The 27,340-nt window shown below is 49.1% G+C and overlaps 1 protein-coding gene and 1 long non-coding RNA gene across 3 annotated transcripts; both read left to right on the top strand.

The window, feature by feature from the left end:
• Window positions 1-1,763: 1,763 nt before the first annotated feature.
• Window positions 1,764-26,799, top strand: NUDT3 (nudix hydrolase 3). Of its 2 annotated transcripts, none has more exons than XM_068660372.1 (5): window positions 1,764-2,231; window positions 14,756-14,866; window positions 22,529-22,573; window positions 23,355-23,439; window positions 24,337-26,799. In XM_068660372.1, the coding sequence occupies exons 1-5, from the start codon at window positions 2,133-2,135 to the stop codon at window positions 24,504-24,506; spliced, it is 510 nt and encodes a 169-aa protein (XP_068516473.1). In that variant the 5' UTR covers window positions 1,764-2,132; the 3' UTR covers window positions 24,507-26,799. The 2 variants fall into 2 exon arrangements, with proteins under 2 accessions (XP_068516473.1, XP_068516472.1); XM_068660371.1 differs by lacking the exon at window positions 1,764-2,231 and adding an exon at window positions 2,549-2,752.
• Window positions 16,553-20,883, top strand: LOC137844203 (uncharacterized). Its single transcript, XR_011089846.1, has 2 exons — window positions 16,553-19,946; window positions 20,121-20,883. It is a non-coding gene; the product is annotated as an uncharacterized lncRNA (long non-coding RNA).
• Window positions 26,800-27,340: the final 541 nt, after the last annotated feature.

Here is a 27,340-nt window from a genome sequence, read left to right as displayed (position 1 = left end):
AAGAAATTTGTTCCTAGGAAATCTGCAGAGAGACATTTCTGTTTCATAGACAGAAAATTCACCAAGTTCAGCTGGGTTGGCCCAAGGTCCTCTGTGAACTGAGCACCAACAATGCAGGCAGGTCAGCGTTCCCTCTATCCTCGTTCTGAAATCACAGGGTTAATTAACCGAGGCTTAACGAGGGAGTTGTGCCAGCATCTGCTGGCTGGAGCTGAGCGGTACTGGGACGGGTCCCCTGCAGTATGGGGCCGGCCAGTAGGTGTCAGCCGCAAACTGGCAATGGGATGGTGCTGGTGGGGAATGGTTTTCTGCAGCCTCACCGACCGGGTGGTGTAGGGCAGCTTTAATGTCACAGAGGTGTGAGACAGCCCGCTGGGAAAGGGATTGATCACAGCCCTAATCTGGGGGGTGAGGGAAATGGTGGGCATGGAATTCGCCTTTTAATGGGAGCTCTGAGGAGGTTGGAACTGTACGGGGAGACGAGGTGCTTCGAGTCTTTGTTGTAATTAACTGCTGAAGTTTGTAGGCTGTGATTTAGCTACAAGATGACTGGATTTAGGCAGGATGCACTTCATGAGATGAATTCTTCATGCAAATGCACATTAAAGGAGCTCCTTCTTCAGCTTTCCAGTGATGCCCATGAGCTTCTAGGTTGTCCAGGTCCACCGGGGCTTTTCCAAGCTCTGACTTTGTGTCATGGTAATGTTGATGTGTGCTCCTGTGCATTTACAGTGGTGCTGCAATTTGGGAAGCGGTGTGCCCAGCAAAACGCCCAGCTTTCTGTGAAATTAAGCAACTAATTCAAGTCACTTGGAATACTTGAGCAGGCAGCAATGGGTACAGAGAGCTGGATGTTTTATTCATTTTTTAAAAAGAGCCTTTGAAGGGAAGATCCATGTGAATGCGTGTAATTTTGTTCTGGGGTGAAGAGCATTAGCCTAAAGGCTGTGCCCCAACAGAAATATTGCCTTTTGTGGTATCTTCCCCACCTCCTGCCCTGCTTTATCCAGCTGGAGCTCTGTGACTGGAGCAGGGGGCAAACAGCTCCCGGCCTCACCCTCGGAGCATCTCAGTGGTCGGGGGTCTCAGACCCTGCCTCAGTGGGGTGCTGCCTGCCCTCTTTTACCCAAGAAAACCCCCAAATCACAGCACTCCAAAGCCCCAAACCCCTCTCTTTTTGCTGGGAGCAGCCCCCCGACCTGGGGGCACCCCAAAGCACTCCCCTCCCTCCCGGCCCCCCCAAGGAGCCCCTATAGGGCTCCCCAGGGCCTGAGCTGCCGCCCGGGGAGCCGGGGCTGTGCAGCCCCCCCCAGCCCCAGGGGTCTCCTCCCGGCCCCCCCCGGTGGGTTTTTACCGCCCCCCCCCCCCCGGCCCTGCCCTTTGTTCGCGGCCCCCCGCCCGCGCTCCGCCGCTGGCGTAAGCCGCCCTTGCGTAAATCTGCTATTCACCACCCGGCGTCTGCGCGCTTTGCGTAGGGCCGCTGTCAAAGCGGAGCCATGTGCGCCGGGGGCCGGCTCCTTGCCTCCGCTTTTTGCGTAACCGCCCGGGCTTCCCCATAGGGTTTAGGAGCCGCCGCCTTATTCTCGAAGGGCCGCGCCGCGCCGCTGGCGTAAAGGGCCGGTGGCGAGGCGGAGGCGTGGTGGCGGTGCCTGCGGAGGGGAGGGGGGGGAGAAGCGATTCTGGAAGCCGAGCTGCGCCGTCTGCGTAGCGGCCGCGCGGCGAAGCGCCAGGGGGCGGCCGCCGCCTCCCGCCTCCCCCGCCCGGCGGCTTTGCGCCGTTTGCGTAGCGTGCCCCAAGATGGCGTCGCGGTCGTCGTCGGAGGCGGCGGCGGTGGCCGGAGCGTTGGCGGCGGCTTTGGCGGGGCGGCTGCAAGCGACGGGAGGGATGAGGCGGCCGAAAGGCGGCAGCGAGTAGCGGCCGGCTCCCGGCCCGCGGGAGAAAGAGACAGCGAGAGCGAGAGACTTCGCGGGGAGGCGGGTCCCTGGCCGTACTCGTCCCCCCCCCCCCCCCCCCCCCCCCCAAACCCCGGCCTTCCCCGCCCGCCCCTCACGGGAGCCCCGGCGGCTCCTTCCCGGCCCCTTCAGGGCCTCGCCGCGCCCCCGGCCGCCCCCCTCCAGCCCCCGGAGCGGAGGATGATGAAGCTCAAGTCCAACCAGACGCGCACCTACGACGGGGACGGCTACAAGAAGCGGGCGGCCTGCCTGTGCTTCCGCAGCGAGAGCGAGGAGGAGGTGAGGGGGGGGCGGCGGGCAGGGCCCGGGGGGGCTGGGCAGGGCCAAAGGGGGGTCTGGGGGCATGGGGGCGGCTTAGGGAGAAGGGACAGGGCAGGGGGAGAGGGTAGGGGGGGAGGTAGAGGGGGCAGGGGTATGGGGGCGAGGAGGGGCAGGGGTAAAGGGGTGGGGGGAAGAGGGGTAAGGGTGGAGCAGGCAGGGGTGTGGGGGCAGGGTTAGAGGGAAAAAAGGGATGGGTAGGGGGGGAGAAGGGGCAAAGGGGGCAGAGGGAGAGGGGTAGGGGCTGTGCATGCCCACGGCTGGGGATGGGGCTGCCCGTGAGGTGCAGCTGGATGCCTCGGAGCAGCCTGGAGCAGAATATTCCCCTGCCATCCCCTGCGGAGCAGCAGCAGGGATCTGTTGGAGGTGTTTGCACACCGGTGGGAAAGTTGGGGGGCTGCACGCCCCCTCTCTGCGTTACTAAACACAAGAAAGCTGCTCAGAACGAGAGCCTGCACGCCTCGGGGTGGTGGAACAGCCTGGTAAGGAGTGTTGTGGCACGGGATGGGGTTTGGCAGTTGACTGGACCAACCACGCTGGCAGAACTTCAGTCCAGCACATCACATGAGATAGGAGAGGAAACCTGACCTTGGCTTTATAAAAAGAAACTGGGATAAAAGGGGACTGATGGAGTGCCAGAAGTTGCTGTCCAGAGAGGCTTGGGAGGAAGTGGGAATTAAAGGTAAACTGGTTAGTTTGCGAGCGGCAGTGTTGCTAAGTGCTCCTATTGTCTGCGAACTTACCAAGAGGAACTTTGCTCAGATCTGCGTTTTGCACAATTCTTTTTTAACACGGTTTTGACGGGCTCGCAGTGCTGGGGACAAACTAGGCTGCAGGTCTTTTTTTTGCTTCTTACGGAGTCAGGCGTACCTCGTTTCATTTACTGCCTCCTGAGTGGCAGGACTGAAGGCTTTGTTCTCCTGATTATCCTATTTGTAGCTACAGGAAATCAGACGGGAATGCAGACGGTTCACTGGAGGAAAGTAAATTAGCATAGCGTTCAGTTATTAGTTAACGTGGCGAAGGAGGCTGAGCAGAACCTTTGTAGCTGTGCTGTCATGGTGAAGTGTCAACACTTCACCTCGAAATGATCTGAAATAAATAAATATATCCGGCGTGTTTTGGTGCAGCTTGCGTCGTAGCTGGTCCTTCCCCTGACTTTCAGGGAATTTGTGGTACTTTGAACTGACTCTAAAGAAGAATGTAATCGCATTGTGTAATGATACCGGGGCTTATCAGCACGCGTGGTTGAAGGCATCTGAGTTTTCTGATGCAACTTTACACAATTTGTGAGGCAAATGTGGCAATTCCTCTCAAGGATTAGGTGTTTGGCCATGTTTGATTACGCTCTGGTTAAGAATACAAATGTAATGTTAACAGCTACCTGATGCAATCGGCTGCTGCCTCGCCGCTGGTCTCTCTTCTACATCTCCTCGATCTGCAGAGTGCCACGGACTGCAGCTTGCTTCGGGGCTGGGGGCTGCTGCATGTCTGGGGCTGCTGTGAGGCTGGCAACACGAAGGTTTGTTAATGGGCAAGTTTCACAATGCTGACCTGAGCTGGGTGAAGAAGTGCAAGCGAACTCGTTCAGAGGCACGCTGACTTGGGACAGTTTCTTGCAGTGTAGTTTAAGCTGCTGTTTGTTTAAGGTTGAGATTTTTAAGGCTGTCTTTGTGTCAAAGTTGTGGCTGGCAACAGCGTTTAGTGGATTCCGAGTCTTGTTTAAGCTGATGCCACCTCAGTCTTTAGTTTGTAGGACCTAGGGCAGAAAAATCCCTTTCCAGTTGCAGCAGCAGAAGTCAGGAGCTGGCTGTCTCCCTGATCATGTCATTTCCACAGGTCTGTTATGGAGGCTGCAAACACAGCCCTGGAAAACTTCCCATGCACCAGGGCAGCGTGGGCTCTCCCCGAGCGCCGTTCTCCAGCTTTAGGTTTGGCCACCCCGGGTGTTTGGCCCTTCCCGTGAGCGTGTCGGTGAGCTCAGGTAGCTGCTGCTCCCTGCGGTGACACGAAGGAGCACTGAGTGCCTCGTGAGCGGTGCTGTGCGGGGTGTCCTTAGTTGGAGCTGGAGTTGGCCTCCCGAGGACATCACGCGGTCGTTCAGCGCTGCTTTTGTTTTATTTATGGTGTCTGTGTATTTAACGAAGGGCTGAAGGTGCGTCGGGCGCTCTCGGCTCTGTGCCTGCTTCCATCGCTGGTTGCGAAGTGGAATTGTTCAAGAAATTCATTTAGGAAAGCTAGTACCAACCCAATAGGTACCAGGGTGGCTCCTTGTGCAGATCTGCACTTCATCGTAGGCCAGGAGCCACGTGAATCATGCTTGTATCGATAATTTAAATCAGCAGGGAAGAAACCTTGATTTTATCATTTTTTCCTAATTATTTTTGGTGTAGTTCCCATTTGCTGGTGTTTATTTAAAGTTCAATTAATTTGCGATAAGCGTGCTGCTCTGATCTCATTGCTGCTTGTGCTTTTTCAATAACTGGAAATGTGTCATCAGTCCACGTTCAATTACATACTTCAACTCTGAAAGTATGCTTTTGCTCAGAAAGATTTCTTGTTTTTCATTTTCTCTTGGAAAATAATACTTTGGTGCTAGTGGTGTTATTCAGTATTGATTGCTTCTATTTAAATGGAAATTGAGATCCATCTGAAGGGTTTCTCCAGGCAGGGGGAAAAAAAAACAGAACCAAAATATGTTAGTTAAAGATCTCTTAAACGGATTTTAAATAAATAAATAAAGGCCCAAGGCCTTTTGATAAATAATTCAAACTTGGAGTGCTGAAGTGTGATTTGCTTGTAGGCTGGGCTGCTTCTGGTTACTGCTGCTTTTAAGAGCTTAAGAAACGGTAGCTCTTATCTCTTGCTTTTCTCCTTCCCTCCCCACTATGAATTTAAAACAAAAAAAAAAGTTTTTCACTTTTATTTTTTGATCCCCTAATTAGTTCCTGAATTCAACAGTCTTGTCAATGAACAAGAAGAAATTAGAGAAATTCTGTTTACGCTTACAGAGGAGACTGCTTGTTTTTAGGTGTTTACCCCTTGGCTCTTCAGTTCACAGGCTTAATTTTCTGTAAAGTCTTGGCAATAAATGGAGGTTGTTAGAACAGCACGGCTTTCGTTAGGCATTATATTTGCGAAAAAAAGAGGCTTAGCATAAAAATTCCTTGCTTCTTTTTTAGTTAAGTGATTTATTTTTTCCGCACGCTGCTTGAGGATGCATGTTTTCTCTGTGCTGGGTTGGGAAGCTTCCACTTCTGGACATGAAAGCAGCTCTGGAACATTTCTGGAAGACCAAACGTTGGGTGAAAAGCTGCCTTTGTTACACAGGGCTTTAAAAAGCAGCAAAGGGAGAATTTAAGAATGAAGCTCAAATGGGGTAAAACAAAACAAAACAAAAAATTCTTAATTGGGCTGGATGGAAAATCCGTATCTGTGGTGTTTGGTGAGCAGTGAGGCACGGCAGAGGGGTCTCTGGGCAGGACAGGGAATCACCAGGATTGACTGAAAGGTGTGAGCAGCTTGAGAGAAGCTGGCGGCAGCAGAGCCCCAGGACTTTCAGCTGTTCAGATGGGGAAACCTCCCTGCGTATCTGCTGCTTCTGGGAGAGCAGAGAAGGGGAGCGTGCAGCTCAGGAGCTCCCAAGGCCTCCGTTCCCTCTGAAATCACCTTTTATTGCTTGTGAGGTCAGCGCCTCCCAGTCCTGCTCTGAGGGTGTTATTTTTAAATAATACAAGCATCTTTCTGTGCAGACCAGCTGTTTCAATGAGGAAGGGTTCCAGCAAATTTCCTAATGCCGTACTATTACGAGGCAGATGGAAGCCTGCTTAGCGGCAGCATCTCTGGGTTACGTTTGAGCAGAGCTGAAAGGAGCTGCTTGGCTTGAGGTCCTGCGCTGGTGGAGCTACAGGTTGCAGCATGCCTGCATTGTATCTGCTGAAAGGACAAGCCTCTTGTTAACAACTGGCATTTTTCAAAGACTTCTGGAGGAAATGCTTTGAGAAGAATAGCACCCAGGGCTGGTCGTCCTTTTTTTCAGTCGTGAATGGAGTCTAATTTAAGATGAGAACTCTGCACTTTCACACGCCGGCTGGTCAGTGCTCTGGCTCCGCGGTTTTCCACGTGTGCCACACCAAAAGATCTGGTTTGCAGCCCCACACCGACCCTGGCTGGGGGAAGTACTTGGCATGCAGACGAACCTTTCTTTCTTTTTGCTTCTCCTGGGTCAGCTTTAAACCCAGCTGGTGTGGCACGGCACTTCTCCAGCCTTAGTGGCAGGCTGTGGTGGTGACCACGCGGTGCTCCTCTGCCATCCTTGGTGCGTTTGCTTCGATATAAAAATATTCTTAGCTGCAGCCACTTGGAGTACTTTGCTGCCTGGAAGTAAAGGGAGCTCAGCATCATATGATCATCGAGTGCCAGTGCAGTACAGTCTCGGAGTCCCCGTTCCAATGGCTCAGCTTGACTCTTTACCTTCCCTTCAGCTACACAAAAGGTTTGTGGTTGAAACCAAATAAAGGTCTCCCTGTCTGTTGCTAACACATTACCACATCCCCAGTAGGATATAGGCCAGTTTAGAAATAGTTCTCTTGTTTGTGCTTCTCCTGCCCCTCTCTGCTCTGTTGGTAGCTGGTTTTCTCCGAGGCCAAGAGTTTAAACTTCTGCAAAACCGAGCTTTCATCTAAAAAGGGGTTTCTGGCTTTTCACCAGGGAAGCCTCCACGAGCAGTCTGACGAGCAGCTCCGTGCTCTCTTGTACTTTGCCAAAGTACAAAAGGATGAAAGTTGTTAAATTTTCACTTATCTTACTGGAAGCTCTGTAAGCTGTTGTGAAACTGGAGAACTGAGTCAGTCTTCGTTCTGTTGCAACTGAAGGAAAGGGGCAAACATGGAGAGGGTCCCCTCAACCCTCGTGTTTGCTGAGAAGGACCCAGGAGCAGCGGCTCTGGTGGCACTTGTCTCTTCTCCTGCCAGTTCCCTGAAATCCCTTTTGTCTCCGAGCCTCTTATTGTCTGACCAGAGGCTACAGCTTGCCCCTGCCTTTCTCTCCCCATTCCTGTGTGCCACCACTGCTCTGTTATGCTCAGGATCAGTCCTGGGCCGGGTTCATCACGCTGCCCCGGCTGCAGAGCCAGGTACGAGCGGCTGGGGCTGCTCCCGAAGGCTTCGTCTCTCCCAGGCTGGATGGTTGTGGGGTACAGGGGAACCTCTTGCCCTTCAGCAAAAAGAAAATAAATCACGTGCTTGGGTTTTATCATTACGCTGTGTTTTGTTGTGTTTTTTTTTTTTTTAATCAGGAGGCTCATCCTAATGCTGGGCTGCGTGCCTCTGCGGTGGGGTCTCCCGGAACAATTGGGATAGGACAAAAAGAGGAAACTCACAGGTCTACCTTATAAATAATAAACATCAGCGTTCAGGTGCTGTGTATAACACCCCATAACAGGGAAGCAGGAGTCGGTTTCGTTAACCTGTAGCTCTTTTTCACTCCCACTGGGTGACTGCACAGGCTGCTCACGGTTCTTTCCCACGCGGTGCATGCGTGTGTCAGGGGCTGTGTCTGCAGCTCTCTGCTGGGCAGTACCCGGTGCACACTGACTCTTTGTTCTCAGAAATTTCACGTTAACGTGTAAAATTCAGGGGGATACAATTACCTACTGGGTAGGCTTTTTTTTTAAAAAAAAAAAAAAGAAAAGATAATTCAGACGGTTCATGTTATTTTTACTCTGATCCACTTGGGCAGTTACTTTTTCTTGTGTAAATAACGTAATTATGCTCTATGTAGAATTAATTACTTATATTTGAAAAGCTTCTTGAGAGTTTTTGTGGCTGTAGGTATTTTCTGTGCTGTGTTTTATGAATAGGGCTTGTTAAACAAACCAGGCAGCGTACACACAGGCAGCTGCTGACACGCAGCCATTCGGTCTGTGCAAAAATACCAACTCCCTTCATTTTCCTTAGGAAAAAAAAAGAAAAAAGACAGTGTAAAAGCTAGCATTCCTCTGGGAGAAGTCTGCCTGGAAGAGTTGTGCAAGAGCTGCGTGGTGACCAGAGGGGTGTCAGCTGCACCAGGAGGTTATCGGGGGGCTGTGGCTGGGAGTGCCGCCTTATCAGCCCCGCGCTGCCGAGGCGAGCGGCGCCGTGCAGGCGTTTCGGCTGCTGCCCGCCCCTCGTCCCCCTGCACGCATCGCAGAGGAGCTGTGTGGTGTAACTGGGATGCAGGGAAAGGACTCTGGGTTGTCTTGCTTCGGTAGGAGTTAGCGGGCACTCTACAGTTACAAGCGATGTGTAGTAACAGCAATGTGACCCGTGGCATTTTGAGGCCGGCATAGCAGCGCAGGGTGATTTATTATTGTTATTCTAAGGGGTAGCCTAAAAACCAGTGGGATTTTCTTTATTTTTCATCTTGGTTATAACTCTGTAGGTATGATCCAAGCACTTGAAATGACCTGAACCTCTTCCAGTTCACCTCTGCCTCCTTTTTCTAGGCTCGGGCTTTCCTTTTGTCAAGATCTGTAGTGTGAACAATTTCCTCCTTGAGCTTTCTGTCATTAATTTGCTGCCTCTGTTTTCCTGGTACAGCATTGTAAGTCAAATCTCATCCTGCCACGGAGCAAGGTGTGGGTGCCTGTGGAAAAATAACCCTTGCCTAAGAAAATGTGTACTGCTGAGGACCAGCAGAGCTCCTGCAGGAACGTGCTTTTCCCGTTAGGGTCAGGACGGGATTTTTCTGCAGTTTGAGGTATTTCAGTCCTGCTTGTGCTGGCTGGAAACATCACCGTGTTTAAAGCTGGCTACAACCTGCTGCCTGCTGTGTGCTTGGTGCCACAGGGCAATGTGCTGGCTTCGTGACGTGCCCTGAATAGCAAGAGGGTGGGAGAAGCCGTCCCGCAAACCTGGCGCTCCTCGGCACACTCGTTTGAGCTGCCAGGAGCTTGGCAAAACGCGGGGTTTGTGGTAGCGTGAGCAGGGCTGTGTTTCTGCCAGCTAAATGGGAGGCAGGGGGCTTTGCATGGCTTTGGGTGCCTCTCTCCTCCTCCTCTTTCTCCTTCTCCTCTTCCTCATGTGCTCGGTTTGTCAGCCTGGCATTCGTAGCATTTCAAGGTGGTTTGATGCAGTCAGCCCCTGGCTCTGCCAGATACATGAGCATTAACTGCAGTAAATCCACCTGGGGATTGTGAGAGCACTCCCTAGCTTGGGGTAACGCATCAGAGGTGGATGTTACGCTGGACACACACAGAGCTGTACCAGCTGCAGCATCCTGGCTGGGCAGAGGACGACTCGGAGCGTCGCTAGCAGAGCTCCGAACTGCGGCATGCGGAGCCTCCTGTTACATGGAAGCTTTCAGACAGAGGCAGATTGTACAGGTGAGAGCCACTGAAGTCAGCCTCCTTCCCCGCCAGTCCCACTGGAGTGTGGCACGAGCCTGGTGCCCCGATAGGGAACACTAAGGCGTGATGTGAGTCTGAAACGTCAGGGGCTTTGTGCTTGGGGCACGGCTTGAACACTGGGGGAAACAGGAAAGGAGACGCAGAGGCAGTTTGGGGAGCCGGGAGCTATACGTTGTTTTCTGGCAGCAGAACGGTGCTGGTCCACAGAGCACATCTTTAACATCTTGTCTGCTGCCTCGTACCGGGCAGGGCTGCCAGGCTGAGGGTCCTGGGCTGCCATCAGCTGGGAGCCTCCTTTCCTGGAGGACGGGAGGGAAGACGGCTCATTTGCTAATAACACTGGAGGCCAGCTTCTAATAACGTCGCAGCTCTTTCAGTCTTTGCCGCAGTGCTTCTGTGCAGCCTCTTTCTAGGAATCGGGTTGCCTACAATGTCGCCACTGTTGTTTTATTGATGGGAGGTTGCTGTTGTTTAAATCGAGCATCGCAGGGAAGGAGCCGGGACTCCCTCCGTCCCTGTGCTGTTTGCAAGAGGGAATCCTCTGCCTCGCCTTGGTTGCCCGGCTTTTGCTTTCCATTCCTTCTGGAAGACAACGTGATGTGGAGAAAAGAAGCTGTCCGTGGTTAGGTTGTGGTAAGGTCAGCATTGTGTGCCGGGGGCTCATGGGTTTATCCCAGTGTCAGTCTCGTTTCCCCTTTCCCATGGCTCTTTGGGCTCTGCACGGGGATCCGGCAGCTTTAGGTGCCTCGGCTGCTCCCCTGCCTCCTCCCGGGGAAAGCCCACGGTGGGTTTTGGTTCTCTGAGTGCCCCCTGCTTTGGAGGTTGTTGCCGTTAGGGCTACAGATCAGGAGCCCCTGCTGTAGGCTTCAAACTCTGTTTATTTTTCTAACCTCTCTCTTATTTCATTGATTGTGTCTGAGAGCTACTTCTGGGCTGCCGTGCGCCTTGCCAAGGAGGCTTGTGTTGCTCATTTCCCTACTTTGAAATGACATCAGTGTCTTTCAAATCCTGGAAAACAGAACTTGGCTGGGCGATGTGATACCTGCAAATGCTTTCCCACCAAGACTGGGCTCCAAAACCTGCCCCCGAGATCTCAGAGCCAAGAGCCTCAGCCCCCATCGTAAAGACAAGACTAAAACAGAAATGTAAACCTGCCTTTGTTTTGGCTTGAATGAAACCAAAAGTCTAGGCTGTATCCTCTCAAAGGTGCCAGTGGGTAGCTCTCCAGGTCTTCCTTGAGCAGTGAGGGGACCCTTGGTGTCTTCTGTAGGGTGAGGGAGAAGTGGACGTGAATGCAGGACTCCAAAAAGGGGCAGCTTCACGTTACTGCAGCTTCACACTGCTGCAGCTCCGGTGTTGGAAGCTGCTGGGCAGGACGGGGGTTGCGTTGCCCGAGGTGAGGGGCGCAGATGACTCGGCTGCACCTTACAGATTAAACTTGTGCAGTTCCAGTTCTGAGAAATCTGGTGTTTTCCTCCCTGCTTTTAAGCAGATGTCAGAGATGAGTAACATTCTCTCTTTTTTTATGACGGTTTTGATTAAAATCTCTTTGTTGCTCTGTAGACAGGTGAATGATTTTATGTAATAACGAAATTCACCAGCAAAAATGGAGGTACCGGGGATGTGAGGTAGCAGCAGATACCCTTTAAAAGTTGTTGGTTTTATCTTGTAGAACTGTGTTGGAGTAGGCTCCGTCTAACTGAGCACTTGAACAACGTTCTTGTAGTGCCTTGTTGTAAAGTGAAGGGGTAGCTGCCATTCTCCAGCTTGTCTTTTTGGTGGAAATTAGAGAAAAATTAGAGAATTTTTATGGCAGGAACACAAACCCGCATCGCTCTCCTGCAAGAGAGCAGCCCCTGCTCCGCTGGTGTCTCCTCCTGGCCAGGTGTGTGGTGTTCCCCCCAGCTATCAGGGCAGAAGGTCTCTGCTGAGGATTTCTTATCTTGGAGGCAACGTTCAGGCTGGGCCTCCCACACACGAATGGCTTTCAGCAGCTCTCGTGTTCCTGGGTTTGGGGCTGTTTGTAAGATCTTACGACCCAAAGCCACGGTTCAAGTGACCTTTTTACTGGGCGCCTTTGAATGCGTTGCAGGTCCTGGGACTCGGGACGTTTTTAGATGTGGGGGCTCGGAGTACGACAATGTCTCACCCTCCTGGTGAACCAGCTCCCTTTGTCTTGGGGGAGCTCATTGGGAGCAATATCCTGTTTAAAGCCGTTTGAAAAGAATGACCTTGTAGGGCATGTTTCCTGCTCTCTCTTGATGGGATTTCCTTTTTATTAAACAGGAAATAGTCTGATTACATAAAAGTGTGAGAATGACAGGTTTTTCCTTCCCAGCGAGGGTTGTTCATGCTAATTCTATTTAGAAAATGCTCAACTGCCAGACCAGCTGAAGTTAATTTACGTTGCCTAAAACTGTTGTTTACACCTCAAAGTTCCTACTGGTGTGTTGGTGAAGCATTGTCTCAGCCTGAACAATCCAGCAGCCTTTCCTTTAGAAGTCTTTGTAGAGCCGTTCCCTCAGCAGATACTTTTTCTCACAAGTGGAAGGTGGCAGGAGTTCAACGCCGTGACCTGTGCTCTGCTGGTGTGCAGGGAGCTGCTTCTGCAGCTCTGCTTTTTTTTCTTTTCCTTTTCCTTTGAGCTGGGACTCCGCACTGAAACCAGAAACTGCAACCGTGAGTCTTCCTTACCGAACAGGAAAGGGTCTGCTTGAAATGTCTGTGACTTTTAACTTTGTCCCCGGAATCACCTCCTGACCTGGAGTTAGGAATTTCAGCCCGAGCTCTTCCGTGCATGGTGCTGGTGATGAGTCAGGGTGAAGTCAAAAAAGCACTGCAATGTGATGGAAGCAGACACCGGGGGAAGGTGGCACAAGCCAACTGCACGCCCTGCGTGCTGAGCCTGCAGGGGCCGTGGAATCGCAGAATATCCAAGTTGGAAGGGACCCACAGGGGTCACCGAGTCCAAGCCCTGTGTCCCCACAGCTGACAAAGCAGAGGTGGTTGCTGCTGGGCTCCTCGGAGCCCCAAAATCGCTGAGGATGAGTGAGGGCACGCTGCCTGCGTAGGCTGGTGATGGTCGGTGTGCACTGGGCGTCTGGGGAAAAGGAATTCTGCATTCCCCTGGGGAAGGCCAACGCCACGGGGTGTTCATACAGCGTAGGTGCTGTTCATCACATCACACGGCCTGCATGATGAGCAGGGCAGGGGCAGTGGTTAGGCAGCTCCATTAGGAAGCTGCAGGATGGAGGTAGCCCCTTGGGCTTAACTCATTTTGGTCTGCGTTCTGACTGCCCTAATCCAAGAGACGGGTGGGGTAGTGCTCGGGGATCGGAAGGGGATTACTTAATAAATGATGCTGCTTCACGTCTTGCAGGGTGGAGGTGTGGGTTCTGACCGAAGAGGAGGCTTTGAGGCATTATAATTAGTAGGATCCCCAGAAGGCTGCTGATTAGGGACGTTCTGACACCTGAGAGCCCCCAGTTTAGTTCCAGGCGTAGGAAAGGTTAGCCCAGCAGTTGCCAAACGTTTGTTGTGACCCCTCTTCAATTTCTGCCTTTAGCTTTGCTGCTCCTGGTTGGAGAGCCGCTGTCTGGAGCCTGCAGCTGATCCTGGTTCTCCTCAGCCCTGCCCCAGCCTGTTGGCCACCCTCAGCCCTGGGCCCCAAAAATGAAATGGCTTTGTGGGGTGGTCAGCTGGCAGCTGAGAGTTTCCAGAGGAGAAAAGTCCTGCAAAACTGAAATCTCAAGCTTGTTTCTACCTCAGACGTGTAATTCTGAATTCTGTAGGTAGATTTCTTCTTGATAATTAGTGCAAATCTTTTCCTATGCTACTGGTAAATCAACATTTACACAGTAAAGCCTGGGACTTTAGTGCCTTGCGCAGTTTAACTTTGAAATGTCTGATTGAAACTGTTACAGCTGGCCTGTAACCTAATTGGACTGGTATGTTGGAAAGTTTCTGGAGCAAGTTCCTTTGGCTCGGAGCTTTGTGCCCGTGAAATGATGAAGTATAGCATGATGACTCTAATGAACAAGCTTTGTTTAGAGAGCTGAAAAACAGTATTAGTTTTGTTTTTAGTTTCCATCTCTGCTCACGGATGTATTGCAAGTAAGTTTAATAAGCACAGTGCCTCGGGATTCTTTGGGAAAAGCTTCATCCAGTTGAGCTTGTTAGCTAGCTTTGTGTTTCCAAAGGACAGCAAGGAAGTTTAATAAGACAAAAAGAGAACCGTATGGAGCAGAATTACATTGGGATAAAGTGTTTCAAGAAATATCCCACAAAGAATGCTTATGAAAGATGACTGCTGTGAAAATGGTTGAATGCGGTTGAATCGTTTTCCTGATGAAAAAACAGCCCGTCCACCTCTGCAGCCCTTTGGCAGGGCTTTTAGGTGGTTTTATTTAAACTTGTATTTTGCTTAAACACCCCCTTGGACAACCTCATCCAAAGCCCAAGTAACCAAGTGCTGGCCCCAGAGCTGACTGAGCTCCTCGGTGCCTGCTACAAAGGAAGGGGCAGGCGGGGAGGTTGAAACCCTTCCTAAAACAATTCCCTGTCAGGTTTTTAGTGGGCAGGTACCTGCCTGGTGCATATCATTAATGTCACCGCAGAGGTAAGCGAGGCCAAAGGTCCTGATAAAGGTAAATCAAGGAACTTGTGCAGAGGGTGGAGGTGCTGAGCAGCTCCTGGGCAGTCTCGTACTGCACGGCACGTATCCCCAGCTGTCAGGCCATGCAGTGACTGGGTACGGCAGCAGGCTCTTACAGCGTGCGTATTGTGGTGCTGTCTCACATAGCAAACTGTTGGTTTGGTATGCAGAGGCTTAATTTATTCTTCAGTGCTCGAGAGCGACGAGAAGGTAATGGTTGAAATAATTCGGAGTGCTGGAGTGCCTCGTTGGCATTGAGCACGCAGCCTGCACAGCTGCCTGCAAGGGGGTAAAGAAATCGCCTTGGGAAGAGCGGAGCATTTCCAAGGACTGGCGTTGGGTTGGAGGTGTGAGAGGCTCAAAGACACCTCTCCTCCTGCGGCTGGGCTCTGAGAAGGAGCGTTGCTGTGAGTTCATCCATCAGCTGTGCTCTGCTCTCCGCAGGTGCTGCTGGTGAGCAGCAGTCGTCATCCGGACCGATGGATTGTCCCTGGGGGCGGCATGGAGCCCGAGGAGGAGCCCAACGTGGCCGCGGTGCGAGAGGTCTGTGAAGAGGTAAGGACCTGAGGAGAGCAGGGGCTCCTGGAGCTTCACTGCTCGGTATTGAATGGGGCTCTGGGAGGGTTCTCAGCACTCCAGCTTGTTTTCACGAGGTGGAGAGAAATATAGGGTCACTGGTGACACCCACATTGTACGTGGGAGGGAAACCCTCAATGTTGTACGTGGGAGGGAGTCCTAAATACAGACAACACAGGAATGTAATTAAGGCTCTCGTTTGGCATTGACTTCTCACCTGAAACTTTTAACTGATAATGGGTAAAATGAAGCTCTAAACTTTGATACATACAATGATGTTCTCTGTTTTGTTACCTTTCTGTGAGGTATGCTTTCCTAAAAGAACTTAAGAAAAAAAGCTTTGCTTTTGTGGAGCTAATAATTAGGTATAAAGTAGAAACAAGCCCTTATGAGCCACTGAAGACACCTCAAGTGTCATAGGAATGTCAATAAGTTTTGGTTTACTGTATATTTTGAGTTTTCTATGAATACCAGAAATTGATCGCAAAAGTTACCAAAAGCAACAATTTCGGATGTGTTCATGGTTTTGTTTTTGAATTGGAGCTGTTTCAGAAATGGGGTCAAATAGCAGCACACGTTGAGCTGTATGGAGAAGGTGTGTGCTTCTTGTAAAGCTGGAAGAACATTTTCTGTAAAGGATTTTCAAGTCAGTGAATGGTAGTTGATTACACTGGACATAGAATTGGTCTTTAGAACTGAATATTACCGAGTTGGAGGGATACATGGATTCAGAAACGATTAACTGGTTATGTATGGATGACCAAGTAGGTTCCTAGTTACATAAGGAAGGATTAAAATGCTTTCAAGAGGGTTATAAATCTTTGTGCTGTAGAACAGAAATAAAGGGCAAATTGATGGGAGTTGGAAGGAAGCTTCCCCAGTAGCTGCTCTATTTGTCTTGTCTGTCAAGTTCCCCCCGCAAAGTACTTGGCCATACCTGTTGCTTTCTAACAATGTTTGATATTTGGCCTTAATGTGGCAGCTCCTGAGCTGCGTGTTTCTCTTGGGATGCTTTTTATAATCCAGCAGTTTATCAGAAAGCTATGAAGCAGCACAGCGACTTTCTTTTTTTAGGTCTCTGGTCCTGTGGATTGCTGCTTGCAAATTGTGTTTCCAGCTTGTAGTACAGCGCTGGCTTTTTTAGTAACTCAGTAATCAAGCCAAAGTGAGTTTAACCAGAACAACAGAAGTGTTTTAATTACGATATTTAATTTATTACAGCCTAATCGTTGTTAATAATTAAATTATTTGCTGCAGAAGTCCAAGGTTCATTCAGGAGATGCGTGGCTTCGCCTTTCACATCCCTAAAATAAATCTGTATCGACCCTCCCTTTCTCAGGCAGCGCAGAGCTTGGAAGAGTTGCTCTCTTTCCATGACAGCTCAGTGGCTGAAAGGAAGCCTTGGCACGGGCTCAATCTGCAGCGAAGAAACTGGTTTGGGCTGGCTGAGATAATCCCCTCTCACTCAGCTGGTGTTCCCTCGCTCACGTGGACTGGTGCCGAATGAGAATGTAATTCAAACTGTGGCAGCCTGGCAGGGTTGAGTCATTCCCAGCGAAGTGCCTCTCTGCTCCAATGCCGCTCGACCAGCAGTGAGCAGCTCCCAAGGCAGCAGGACGCCCAGAGCCCCTCACCTCGCGGCACCGAGCCCTGTTTGATGTGAGTGCAGGGTGGGAGGCTGAAACACGGCCATCCAAACCTATAATAAATAACAGCCTTCCAACAAGTGGCCTGCAGACGAGCAGCCTGTCGTGTATAAAATTACCCGAGCTCTCCTGCAGCTGATGATGATTAGGCTAGCTGACACAGGTGGAAAACAGGGGCCAGCTTTTATTTGTGCACAACCTTCCTCAAATGTGTTTGTGTTCCAGGACTCCGCTCGTGCTGCGTCCACCGAATTAGAATGTGCATCAACCGCCTTCGGCTCGGCGAGCTGTTTACTGTAAAATGTTGCTGGGGAATGTGCGTGCAGGAGGGGAATGTTTGCTCTGCTGCAGCTGTGCTGCTGGAAGGGACTTGTGCACCCAGTTTCCCAGCTCGTGCTATCGATTTGGCAGGGCGGCGGTTTTAGGAGGCTGCTTGCTGGGCAACTGGTGTGCGTGCTAGCTGGAGCTCGCTGGTGTGAGTTAGGCTGTTAATCCCTGTTCATCCTTTCACGTGAACATAGGCTTTTTCGGGGTGGTTGCAGCTGAGGCTGCTTTCCCTGTAGGTTTGAGCTCTGAGCTCCTCTCCTGGGCCAGGTACGTCTGGCGGTCACGAGGAGGCCCCAGCTTAGCTGAGCAGATGGGTTCTGCTGCTTGTGTTGGAAGAGAGAAAATCCCGTGTCCCCTGTGCCTGTGAACACACAGGAACTTTTATCCTGAAAGAAGGTGGCTCTTGTGCTGACCAAAGCTATGGCAGAAGTTTGCAGGCTTTCTTTCGCTGCCTTTGGTATGCCTTTTCCATTTTAATAAGAGCCAGTTGGAGGAGCTGGAAGGACTCATTACCCTTTCAGTTGCTTGTGGTCTTTGAAGATGACAATAGGCTGGCTTTTCTCAATTCATTCTTTCTGCATGGTATGCATTTTCTTTTTTAAAGCACGCTTCCCCCAAACTAAGAATTTTAACTTCTGCATTCACTCTTAATTCCACCATGTGTGTGTTTGAGCCTGTACGTGTGATTGCTGCAGCGATCGGCACTTAGAGGAATCTGACTTTTTCCCTCCTTGCTTTTCAGAATTTTGACATTGCTGTGCTGAAAATAAAACGTTAATTCTGAGTAAAACCTGCGATCCCTTTGTCCCAGCTGGTTAGTCCTTGTCCTAGTTTGAGGCAGTCCTTATCTACAGTAAGCTGTGCCAGCAGATGTATTAAAGCAGACAGGTACCAACACTTGTCACGCTCACCATTGTCTGCATGAAATGCGAAGTGACGGAGGTCTTGAACATTCTTTCTAGGCAAAGCAGCAGTAGACAAGCAGGCTGGCTCTGAATGAGAGCAGTGTTTCAGGGTAAAACTGCTTATTTCTGACAAATTGTTGAAAAATTAAGTAGTCAGTCTTAGAAGGCTGCGAACGCCAGGTATGTTGTAAGGTTCCCCTTCTAGGAAAATGATGTGGCCTTTTAAAACAATAGTACCAATGTAGTATAGTTGTCTTCATTCTTGGATTTTTTTGCTGTTGCATTCTCTCCCCAAAATTAATTTCATGTTGGGAGTAAGGGTTTTTTTTATGGGTGTGAGCAACTGGTGAGGAACGTGTTTTAGAAATAGATGCCTTAAATTAAACTTATTACGGAGCGACTTTGAAGAAAGCCTCCACATTCATCTGTTAAACCCAAAGGCATTTAATTTTGCACTTCTAGCATCTTTCACATCCTGACCTTTAAATACTTAGCAAATGTCAAGTTCTATAAAGCTATGAGCGTGTTAGTCATGCTTTCTTCATGGGAACCAGAAGCCAGATAAGTTGTGCCTCATCTGTGATCAAACAGGCAATTGATGCCGGTATCAGAACTAGGCCCTCATGCCAGCACTTTGATCTGGTCGCTAGACAGTAGTTTTCCTCTTAAATGTGTTTTATAAATAATCTGTTCTGTTTCATGTGTTTTGGGTGTGATGTAGGGTATGAATAATGACATCTTTCAGTGCTAGGGAAGAAGGAAAGATAGGAAGCCCCATATCTTTATTTTTCTTGGAAATCCCACGTCAGGGACCATGAATGAATGAATGACTGAGGTGATTGCTTTAAACTCTTCCTAGATTGAGGAATGTTCAGTGCAAACAGACCGAGTTCACTACTGCCTGCTGCCTTGTGTGCTCGGACCTCAGAAAAATGAGTGCAATGTTTGGGAGCTCTTCGGTCTGTTAGGATGCCTCATAAATGTGAGTGTTTTGGTCGTATTGCAGGAAAGGGTTAGGTGGGGAGGTATAACCCTCTCTGAGGCACAAGGAAGAAATTTTGCCTAGTTGCTGTAATTGGTGTCTTTGGGACTTGTCTAAGCTAGCAGTCCTGGCTGTGATTTACTGCCTTCAGTGCTGCAAGTGCTAGAGCAAAGATTTGGGTGTTTTACCACAGTCCTCTGGCCCAGCAGTAATCTATAGTAGATGCAGGCTTTGAGCCTAATAGAGCAAAGTAAAATAGCTGAAATTCCAACCCACATTTTCCTTAGCTCAGATGGAAGGAAATAAAAGCTGTCCCTAGGAACAGATGGTGTTGCTGCAGGCTGCTTTTTGCATCTGACCCGAACTTATTTTCAGCTTTGAAACCTGAACCTGCTGTTCTTGGATGTCTTCAGTAATTTTTCTTTATTAAAACAAGTTGTTCCACGAGCAGCAGAACTAGTAAAGCTTCATTTCCTCTAGATTTTTGTTCCTTGTCCTGAACGCCCAGCCCTCCCCTCGGGGCGTGCGGCAGGGGTTTGAAGTTGGGCGCTGTTTGGGGCAGCTGGGTGTTGCTGACACTCGCACGCTCTTGCTAAGCCTGCCTCTCCTTGCAGTTGGGGCTACATTAGGACTGGAAGCTGATTCGGGTCCTCCATGTGCTCGGAGCTGGGGATGTGAAGCTGGCTTCGTGAGCTCCGTCTCCTTTTAGGAGCGTGCCTCTTCCTGGGGATGCTGTCGCTCGGTTTATTCACTGTATTTTCACACCTCCAGGTGGAACAGCTGCTGGTGCTTTCCTGCCCCTCTGAGGACGTGTGTGGATCCTGAGGATGGCAGCACGGGCTCCATGTGCGCTACTTCCAGTGCTTGGTGGGGGAACGAGAGCCCAAATAAATTGTGCTGCTTCTGCCAGGCCTGTCAGGGCAGAGGATTCCCGATGCGTTTACTACCGAGGAGAAATTCCAGCGTCATCTGGTGCAAATTAAGACTTAGATCCAGCTCCAGTCCTGGATGAGCCTGTGACTGCACATTCAGCTTTCCAAGAAAATGCTCCTTGTCCTGCAGCCAGGGAAGGTGCTGAGGGGTGGCCCCTAGAGAAGTGACAAGGCAGCGTGCTCCAAGAGCAGTTGTGCTGGTCGTTATCTGGCTTGCTTTGGTGAGAACAGCCACAAATATTTAACTCTGGTATCTTAGGCAACTTTGTTAGAAACTAGTGGGAGACCGAGTTCTGCTTCGTGTTCTCTTGTGCCCTTAAACAAAGCCATGACTGTAGGGATTTGGGCTTGTGGTGTGCGGGTTAAGTGCTGTATCAGGAGCTGGTGTAACTCAGCCCGGGTTGGATGTGTCCTCTAAGTTTTTAAAACTCATGGTACCAGTAAATTTGGGTTCTAGAGCCGCTGGACTAGAGGATTTCATGGTTGATGTGCTTTCCAGCCCTAAAGGCTTTGGTGTTTCTCACTTCTGTCATGGCCAAACTGAAGTTCGTTGGAATCGATCCATTTACGTTGCCGCCTGCTACTGCGTGTTTTAAATTCATATCTGAAGGAAACTTGGGCACTTCTTTGAGTCATAATAATAATTCAGTGTGATTTTTCCTTCAGCACGTTTGTCTTGGAATCACTGTTCCTGCCTTTTTGGGTGAATACAGCGGGGCAGAATGGAGAAGGAGGATCTTGGTTTGCAGACAGCATTATTTTGCTCACCTCTTGGCTTAACCAGAACACCAGGCAGGGCTCCTCCTGCCTGTATTCGTTCAAGCATGCTTTTAGAGCTAGGAATAAGCTGCTTGGGATGCTGGTCGTGCAGTATTCCTGCTTCGTTTCCAGGCTGGGTAGTTGCCTGGAGATAAATTTGTCTCTAGTCAGGTAGGAGAGTTTGCTAAACCATCCCAACATCGCTGGCTTTTGGTTCAGTGCCTCTGCAGGTGAGGAACGAGAGCGGAAATTCATTAATATGAATCAGTGTTAATCAATAACCTTCAGGAACGAGTAGAGAAAACTGGCTTAAGATCGTTATTTACCTAAAATAGCTGATTACACTTCACTTTTTAATATATTGATGTATGCGTGTTGAGAAGGTGGAAGCCTTGCTTTCCTCTGTGTTATTGCCAGCTAACTGATAGGACTGCTTATCTTTTTTTTTTAAAAAAAAAAAAAGCCAGCATTTCAGATTGCTTAAGGAGTTCTGTTCTTTGAATGAAATTCTTTTGCAGCATTTGCTGTCCAGTTCACTCCTGCAAGAGAGTGAACTCCAGGTTAGCAGCGGCAGCTCTGCAGATGAGGTAAAATCGCTCGCCTGCAAAGGTCAGAACCAGTTATCTGCCCCTGGTGCGCGCACACGCGTGCAGTGACCTTCACGGAATTGCTCTTTGACTCCAGAAATAGCCCGGTGGTTAATAGGCAGTGGCCCACCTATGGGCTGAGCAGGACGTCAGAAGTACCGGCGAGACGACGCATTTTGCATCCAAAAACAACAGAAAAGGTTCGGCTGAGAAGCTGCTTCCTAGAAGCAGAGGTCAGGCAGCGCCTTGCAGGGTGGAGTTGGGTTCTGTGGGTGCCGGTAGCAGTGGGAGCCCCAAAGCCCTTTCCTCTCTCGGTGTGGCCCTGCCACCAGCTATTGTTAGAAGCAAGAGCGATGTGCGCTCCGGCAGCGTGGTTCTGCTAGCCGTGCTCATTTAACAGGAGCCTACGTAGCCTTTAATTAATGAAAGGTCTCCCTTCCTGAAAGCATGTGACTGTACAGCAGCTGCTTAGTAGCTGAACAAGCAGAAAGCAGTATCTTGGCCGCTTAGGACAGAGAATTTGTATCAAGTGTGTAGCTCCCCTCACCCAAATAACTTTTTTAAAGAAAATAAAAAGCCTGACGTGCTCAGGTCTGGATACCCAGGCTGCAGGAGCACTGTTTTTCCTGAGCTGCTCAGGATGTGTTCCAGCTGCCGAAGATGGCAGTGAATTTACCTTCCAGACGTGGCTGGGTTGTGTGCCAGGTTGTGTGCGTTGCTTCAGACCAAGTAAGTCATGGAGCAAAGTGTCATCTTCTCTGGAGCACTCGAGCTCCAACCATTTACAGCCGTATGAAGAAGGGAATGTAAATTATTGGAAAAAAAGGAGGGGTCTGGGGGCAGGAGAGTGGGCTGGCATTTTGCATTCGTGCCTGCTGCTTAGATCTCTTCTTGATTTGTCTCTGCATTGATTCAGAAGCCTTCCTTCGATGGGTAACTGAGTTTTGTGGTGTATCAAAATGCGTCATGTTGCTGTGAGGGAGCTCTCGTTACCGCTTTGCAAGTGTTTTATGTTTGCTTCTGTTTGCTCATGCGGATGGAGGATGCCCCGAAAATCCTCGAAGCTGTCGTGTTGCTTTGGTAGTGAAGGGGGATGTCTTATACGTGCTTTGAAGGCATTTTCTTAAGCTGCAATTTTGCATAGGTAGAACTGCTAAACACCAGAGCAAATTTTATCCACGCTTAGGCTAACCTTAGAGGAGATCGTGGTGGCCGTTCAGGTTATGTTAGTAACTTGTAAGAAGAAAAAAACCACACTTTTTTTTTCCTCCAGACCGAATCCAAAATGGTTCAAATACAAAAAAAGAGAAGAAGTGCTGTGAATGCCTGCATGGTTAGAGCTCACGATACATTTGTCGTTTCTCCTGTGACCATGTTGTTCTCAGACTAACTGAATTACAGTGTTTGCTTCCTGTCCTGAAGGAACTGCTCCTGCACAACAAATGAGGAAATCTGTCCTGAGCTGTCGCTAAAGCCTTTCTTTTCTCTTTGAACTCTCCATAGGCTGGAGTGAAAGGGACGTTAGGAAGATTAGTGGGAATTTTTGAGGTAAGTTTCAGACGTGGTTGGGGTTGTAAAGTTTTAATGTATAAAATCCTCTTGGAGGAAAAGGCACTGCCCAGCTCGTTGTGAAGGAAGCCAGATAACTGGTTTGGAGAAAAAATTCAAACTCCTTGCTTAAATAAAAACTGAGCTTTTCAGTGGCATTGATCATCTGCAGTTTCATTTGGAGTTACTAATAGCAATCCAGTGCACCAGTGAATATTTCCAGTGCCTTCATACCTTCCTTGCTGCCAAAAAAAAGCCACCTATCACGGGGGGATCAGTGGCCCTCAGTTTTTCAGCACCTGCAGTAGGCAGCTACCAAACTGGCCTCTGCAATTTGGAGAGGGGTGTGCGCTGCTGTTAGGAGCGCAGTGAGTGCTGGTCAGGTGCATCCTCAAGGGGCACCAGGCACCTTGAGCGCTCTTCACAGCGATTATCTCATTATTTCAGTTGTGTAAAACAGATTAAAATATTCCCTGTGCTTTTTTTTTTTTTTCTCCAGCTGAGGAACTGAGCTGTAACCATTCCCATCCACCAAATACTGTCTTGCAGATGAGGAGCTAGACTTTCTGGCTGCAATGCTATTAATATTTTCAGACCAGTCCTTTAAAACGCACCATTTTTAGTAGCTAAGAACTAATTACACTGTGAGAGAAACCTCTCTTCAGGCGTGGCAGCATCAGAGCTGCCGTAGGCAGCACAACCTGTAGTCGCTGTGCCCCATGTGCCATCACCTTTTCTCTTTCGGTAGCCTTGTCGTTACCCTGTCCACTTTGCCTTCCAGAATCGGGACAGGAAACACAGGACATATGTTTACGTACTTATTGTCACAGAAGTATTGGAAGACTGGGAGGACTCTGTCAATATTGGTAAGTCCCTCGTGATTGCTGGCATCAACGGGTTCAATGCAGACGAAACGCCAGCGCGGCGTCCCCCTGGGAGCTGCAGTCCTTGGGAGAGTGGTCGAGAAAAGCTGCAGTACCGTGTCCTCTGCTTGCTTGGGGAAAAAGTTGGGGTCAAATTGCTGCCTTCAGTCTGTGGCCCAGGAGAAGTCATTGCAGCTGTACAGCTGCCTCTACAGCAGCTTTGGGTTTAATTCTTGCACTGTAAGATCCTAGTCAAAGAGCATGAAGAGCATCCTTCCTAAAGCCAGAAGAAAATGCATGTGGGCAGTGTGGATCAATCATTCCCAGTTCTCTTTTAGAAATCTTCGCATTTAAATCGGATTCCTAAATGGAAACGAACCTGTTGTTCCACGCAGAGTTTGCCAGTAGCACTGCAGCACCTGTAGCTTCACTTTCCTCGGGCTGAGTTCAGAAATGGTTTTACTGACAGAGTAAGAAATGAGCGCTGCCCACTGAGAGTGAAGCCACGTGGAAAGTGTTGGAAATTGGGTGGTCCTTGGTGCATGTTGTCATGGGTTGTCCTGAAACGAGCATCTGGCTTGAACAGGAATGGCAGAAGTGGGGAAAAAGAGGTTTTTTTATAAATTAGGAAATGCAATACCAGTGTGATGGGGTAGGGGATGTACTGCTCCAAACAGATACCTGTCACGGGGATAAAGGAGCCTTTGATGCGGTGTTTGGAGTGGGCGGCCCTCGAGATCACAGAACACAGAGAATTTCCCGGTGCCTTTTGAACTGCTGCTTTGTTACGGGCTGAAACGATTCTTGCAGCACTAGCGCGTGTGATGATGATCGAAAGCTGATCAGCGTAGAGGAGATAACAGTTTTGTTGCATCTACTGATTTTTCTTTCTACCCGCAGGAAGGAAAAGGGAATGGTTTAAGATAGAAGATGCCATAAAAGTTCTGCAGTATCATAAACCGGTGCAGGCCTCGTATTTTGAAACCTTGAGGCAAGGTTGTTTGGCAAACAATGGCACTCCAGTCATGACCACGACGTACTCTGAGAGCTCTGTGTCTGACATCAGATGACTGAAGACGTCCCTAGGAGAGCAATTTTGAAAACCAGACTGAAACATGGATTTCCCTCCCCCCTCCCCTTTTTCACATGCCTCCTCTATCAAACAAGGCATGGGCAGCAGTCTGTGGCAGAGCAAGTGTTAAGAGTGCTGCAATTTAGTGCAAGGTGGGATTTTTTTTGTTGGCTTTTTTGCTTTTTGGATATGTATTTTGTAAAATACATTTTGTGCATGAAGTGCCCCTTTCCCGTTACACCGCTTCCATGGCCTGGTGAGCGAGGCTGCCAATTTTGCCTCTGCCTTGTGTTCTGAAGTGTCCCGTTCGTGTCATCCCAGCCATAGCCACTTTTTTTTTTTAATTAAAAGACTTCAAATGTGAGATCAGCTCTTTAAGTCTTAGTCTGTACTGTAAGGTGCTGTTCAGACCTGTGTGGTGGTCACTTTCAGCGCATATGTATAAACTTTTTTTTAGGTGGAGAATCTAACGTTTTAATTTTGCGGGAATTTTTTTAATCCTGGTCTGCTTCTGAAAAGAAAGGTTCATAATTAATCTGTTTGCCTTTTGTTCTGTTTTTTTTTTCTTTTTTTTTTTTTAAATACATGTTCTGTGACAGTGCTATTGGCTGGGCCAGTTTACTCTTCATTCAGTATCCCCCGATTTAGTGCAGTGACACTTGAAGTTGAGGGCAGAGTTTTGATCACCTGCAGACATCCCTGCTGCTCAGTTGCTTCTCCTACAGCTTCCGCCAATGTTTCTGCTTTTTACATCAGAGTGAAACAAAAGGAGTTGGGCTTTTAACACTCGGCCAAAAATACATAGCCTCAGAAACGCTACGACAGAAAATGAATTTAATTGTCTGTGGTAGGAATCAGGGATTCGGAGCGGGCTCAAAGTCTGACAAACTGGAGCGTCGATCACCAATGCTGTTCTGCTGATCCTGCTGCGTTCTGCTGATGTCTCTTCTTGTCCACATGCCTTATACCGTGCTGAACTGGATATTGTAACTTGTGCTAAAGCATCGGATTGTACTCACTGAGTGTTACTGCACGAACCCTTGGCTGGATAACCATGTGTATTCCTGAAAAAGGAGTCCTGGGGGGAAAAATTCAGGTGTTCGGTCTCTCGTCCTGTGGTTCTGCAGCACTTGCAGTTGCACCGTGGAGCGTGCTCAGAATGTTTAAACTCTCCCTCCGTGAAAGGTACAGCTGACTCCCGAGCAGAAGTGCTAGCTGGAGATACACCGTTCAATAGGATAGTTCCCCTGATGCATTGGCACACTTCACTTTTGTTTTGTTCTGTTTTTATTGATGTAAGTTTCATGCTGTCTTGATTTGCCAACAGTGTTGTCTAGTTGAGAAATAAAATGGGAAGGGTTGGGGCTGGGGGGTGGGTTGGGACAGGTACAAGTTTTGGGAGGGGCATTAATTAATCCCTGGCTTGGGACAAGAAGTAGTTGCTGGATTCAGTAACTTCTCCTTTGTCAGAGCATAGCCAAGATGTGAAATTAAATCTGCAGTACTCTTTTTTTTTTTTTTTCCTTCTTTATTTAACAAAAAAAATATTCTAATAAATACTCACTGTTCCAGAGTTTTTCTCTCTTCCCAAGAAGTGCTTAACATATGAAAATCTGATAGAAATATCCATGGAGCCTGGGACGAGGGGGAATGGTATCCTTGCTGGTTTGGCAAGAAGCTGTTCATTTTAAGATCCTATTCTGTTCCTGTTCTTGTTCTCCCTGCTTTCATCGGTGTGGAGTAGCCAGGCCAAAAGCAGTGCCAGTGATTGCTAACATGAAAAACCATGCATAAGAAAAAGCTGAGAGGCATTATTCAAGAAGTAGCTTGAAATGGAGCGTCTGGAATCGAGCCTAAATTACACCAGTTCAGTTCACTTCAACTTAGAGACGAATGTACAATACTTCCTTGCTCTGTGCTGATCGGTCTGAACCAAACTTTCAAAAGGGCTTGAATATATCGTATCTGGAAGTGTACAAGAAATCCAAACAGTCCGCTGTCACCGAGCCGCGAGTGGTACCTAACACAGCCATCTACTGCCTTCGATTGAGTTTTTGTCTTTTCTGTACAGGTTAGGATGTTGGAAATGCTTTGCAACAAAACAGCTGGTACTCCGGAAAGAGTAACTGCAGTTTTAATATCAATAGCATGCACACTTTTTTGTTTTTAAACTAAAAAAAAAAAATGTTTTTACAGGGCTGTTAAACTGACAATTTAGGGTAGAATATTGTTAATGACTTGCTAATGGCTTATTTGTTTGGGTCGGAAAAATAAATTGTGCCAAGAAAGTGTTCCAATGTGGCATGAATTGATGCTGTTACCACAGTACCATCGAGTGACTGAGGTTATGCCTTCCTAACTGGAAATAGCTCCTGGGGTAGGAACAGTTTTTATTCAATAGGTTCAGAATGGGCCTTAGTCCTATTCCACCTAAATCTGCCTGCAGCACCCCAACTCCTGTCTTCCTCAGCATCTGAGGTTCTTCTGTAGCAACCGACAGCGCTGCACACTAGGGCGATTTTACCCAAATTGTGCTAATTTTGGTTTGGGACCGACAAACAAACCTACCTTCGTTAGTGACAGGAGGGCTCTGCAGTAGCGACTGGTGCTGCTTGCTGAAACCCCACGGAGTTCGTGGGCAGCTGCTAAAAAGCCAGCGGTGTGCAAGCTGTAGGGTCGGGCTCGGGCTTCCAGCAGTGCTGCTGCTGGGGGCGTTAGGGGAGCTCTTCCCTCGAGGCGTGCAGTGGCTGCACTCACCCCTTGAGCCACGTTACGGTGTCTCAGCTCCTGTTCATGAATAATATTCTTTGGCTTTCAGCGTAGCATTGATCC

This window comes from Anas acuta, chromosome 24 (assembly GCF_963932015.1).
Source record: "Anas acuta chromosome 24, bAnaAcu1.1, whole genome shotgun sequence".
NCBI classification, from domain to species: Eukaryota; Metazoa; Chordata; class Aves; order Anseriformes; family Anatidae; genus Anas; species Anas acuta.
The sequence above is the reverse complement of the archived record's forward strand: the minus strand, read 5'-3'. Positions and strand labels throughout refer to the sequence as shown.

Coding starts and splice junctions, on each gene's coding strand:
- NUDT3 (XM_068660371.1), top strand. CDS start 2,564: ATGCCTCGGAGCAGCCTGGAGCAGAATATTCCCCTGCCATCCCCTGCG. Junction 22,574..23,354: donor GATTAGTGGGAATTTTTGAG/GTAAGTTTCAGA, acceptor TTTGCCTTCCAG/AATCGGGACAGGAAACACAG. Junction 23,440..24,336: donor GGAGGACTCTGTCAATATTG/GTAAGTCCCTCG, acceptor TTCTACCCGCAG/GAAGGAAAAGGGAATGGTTT.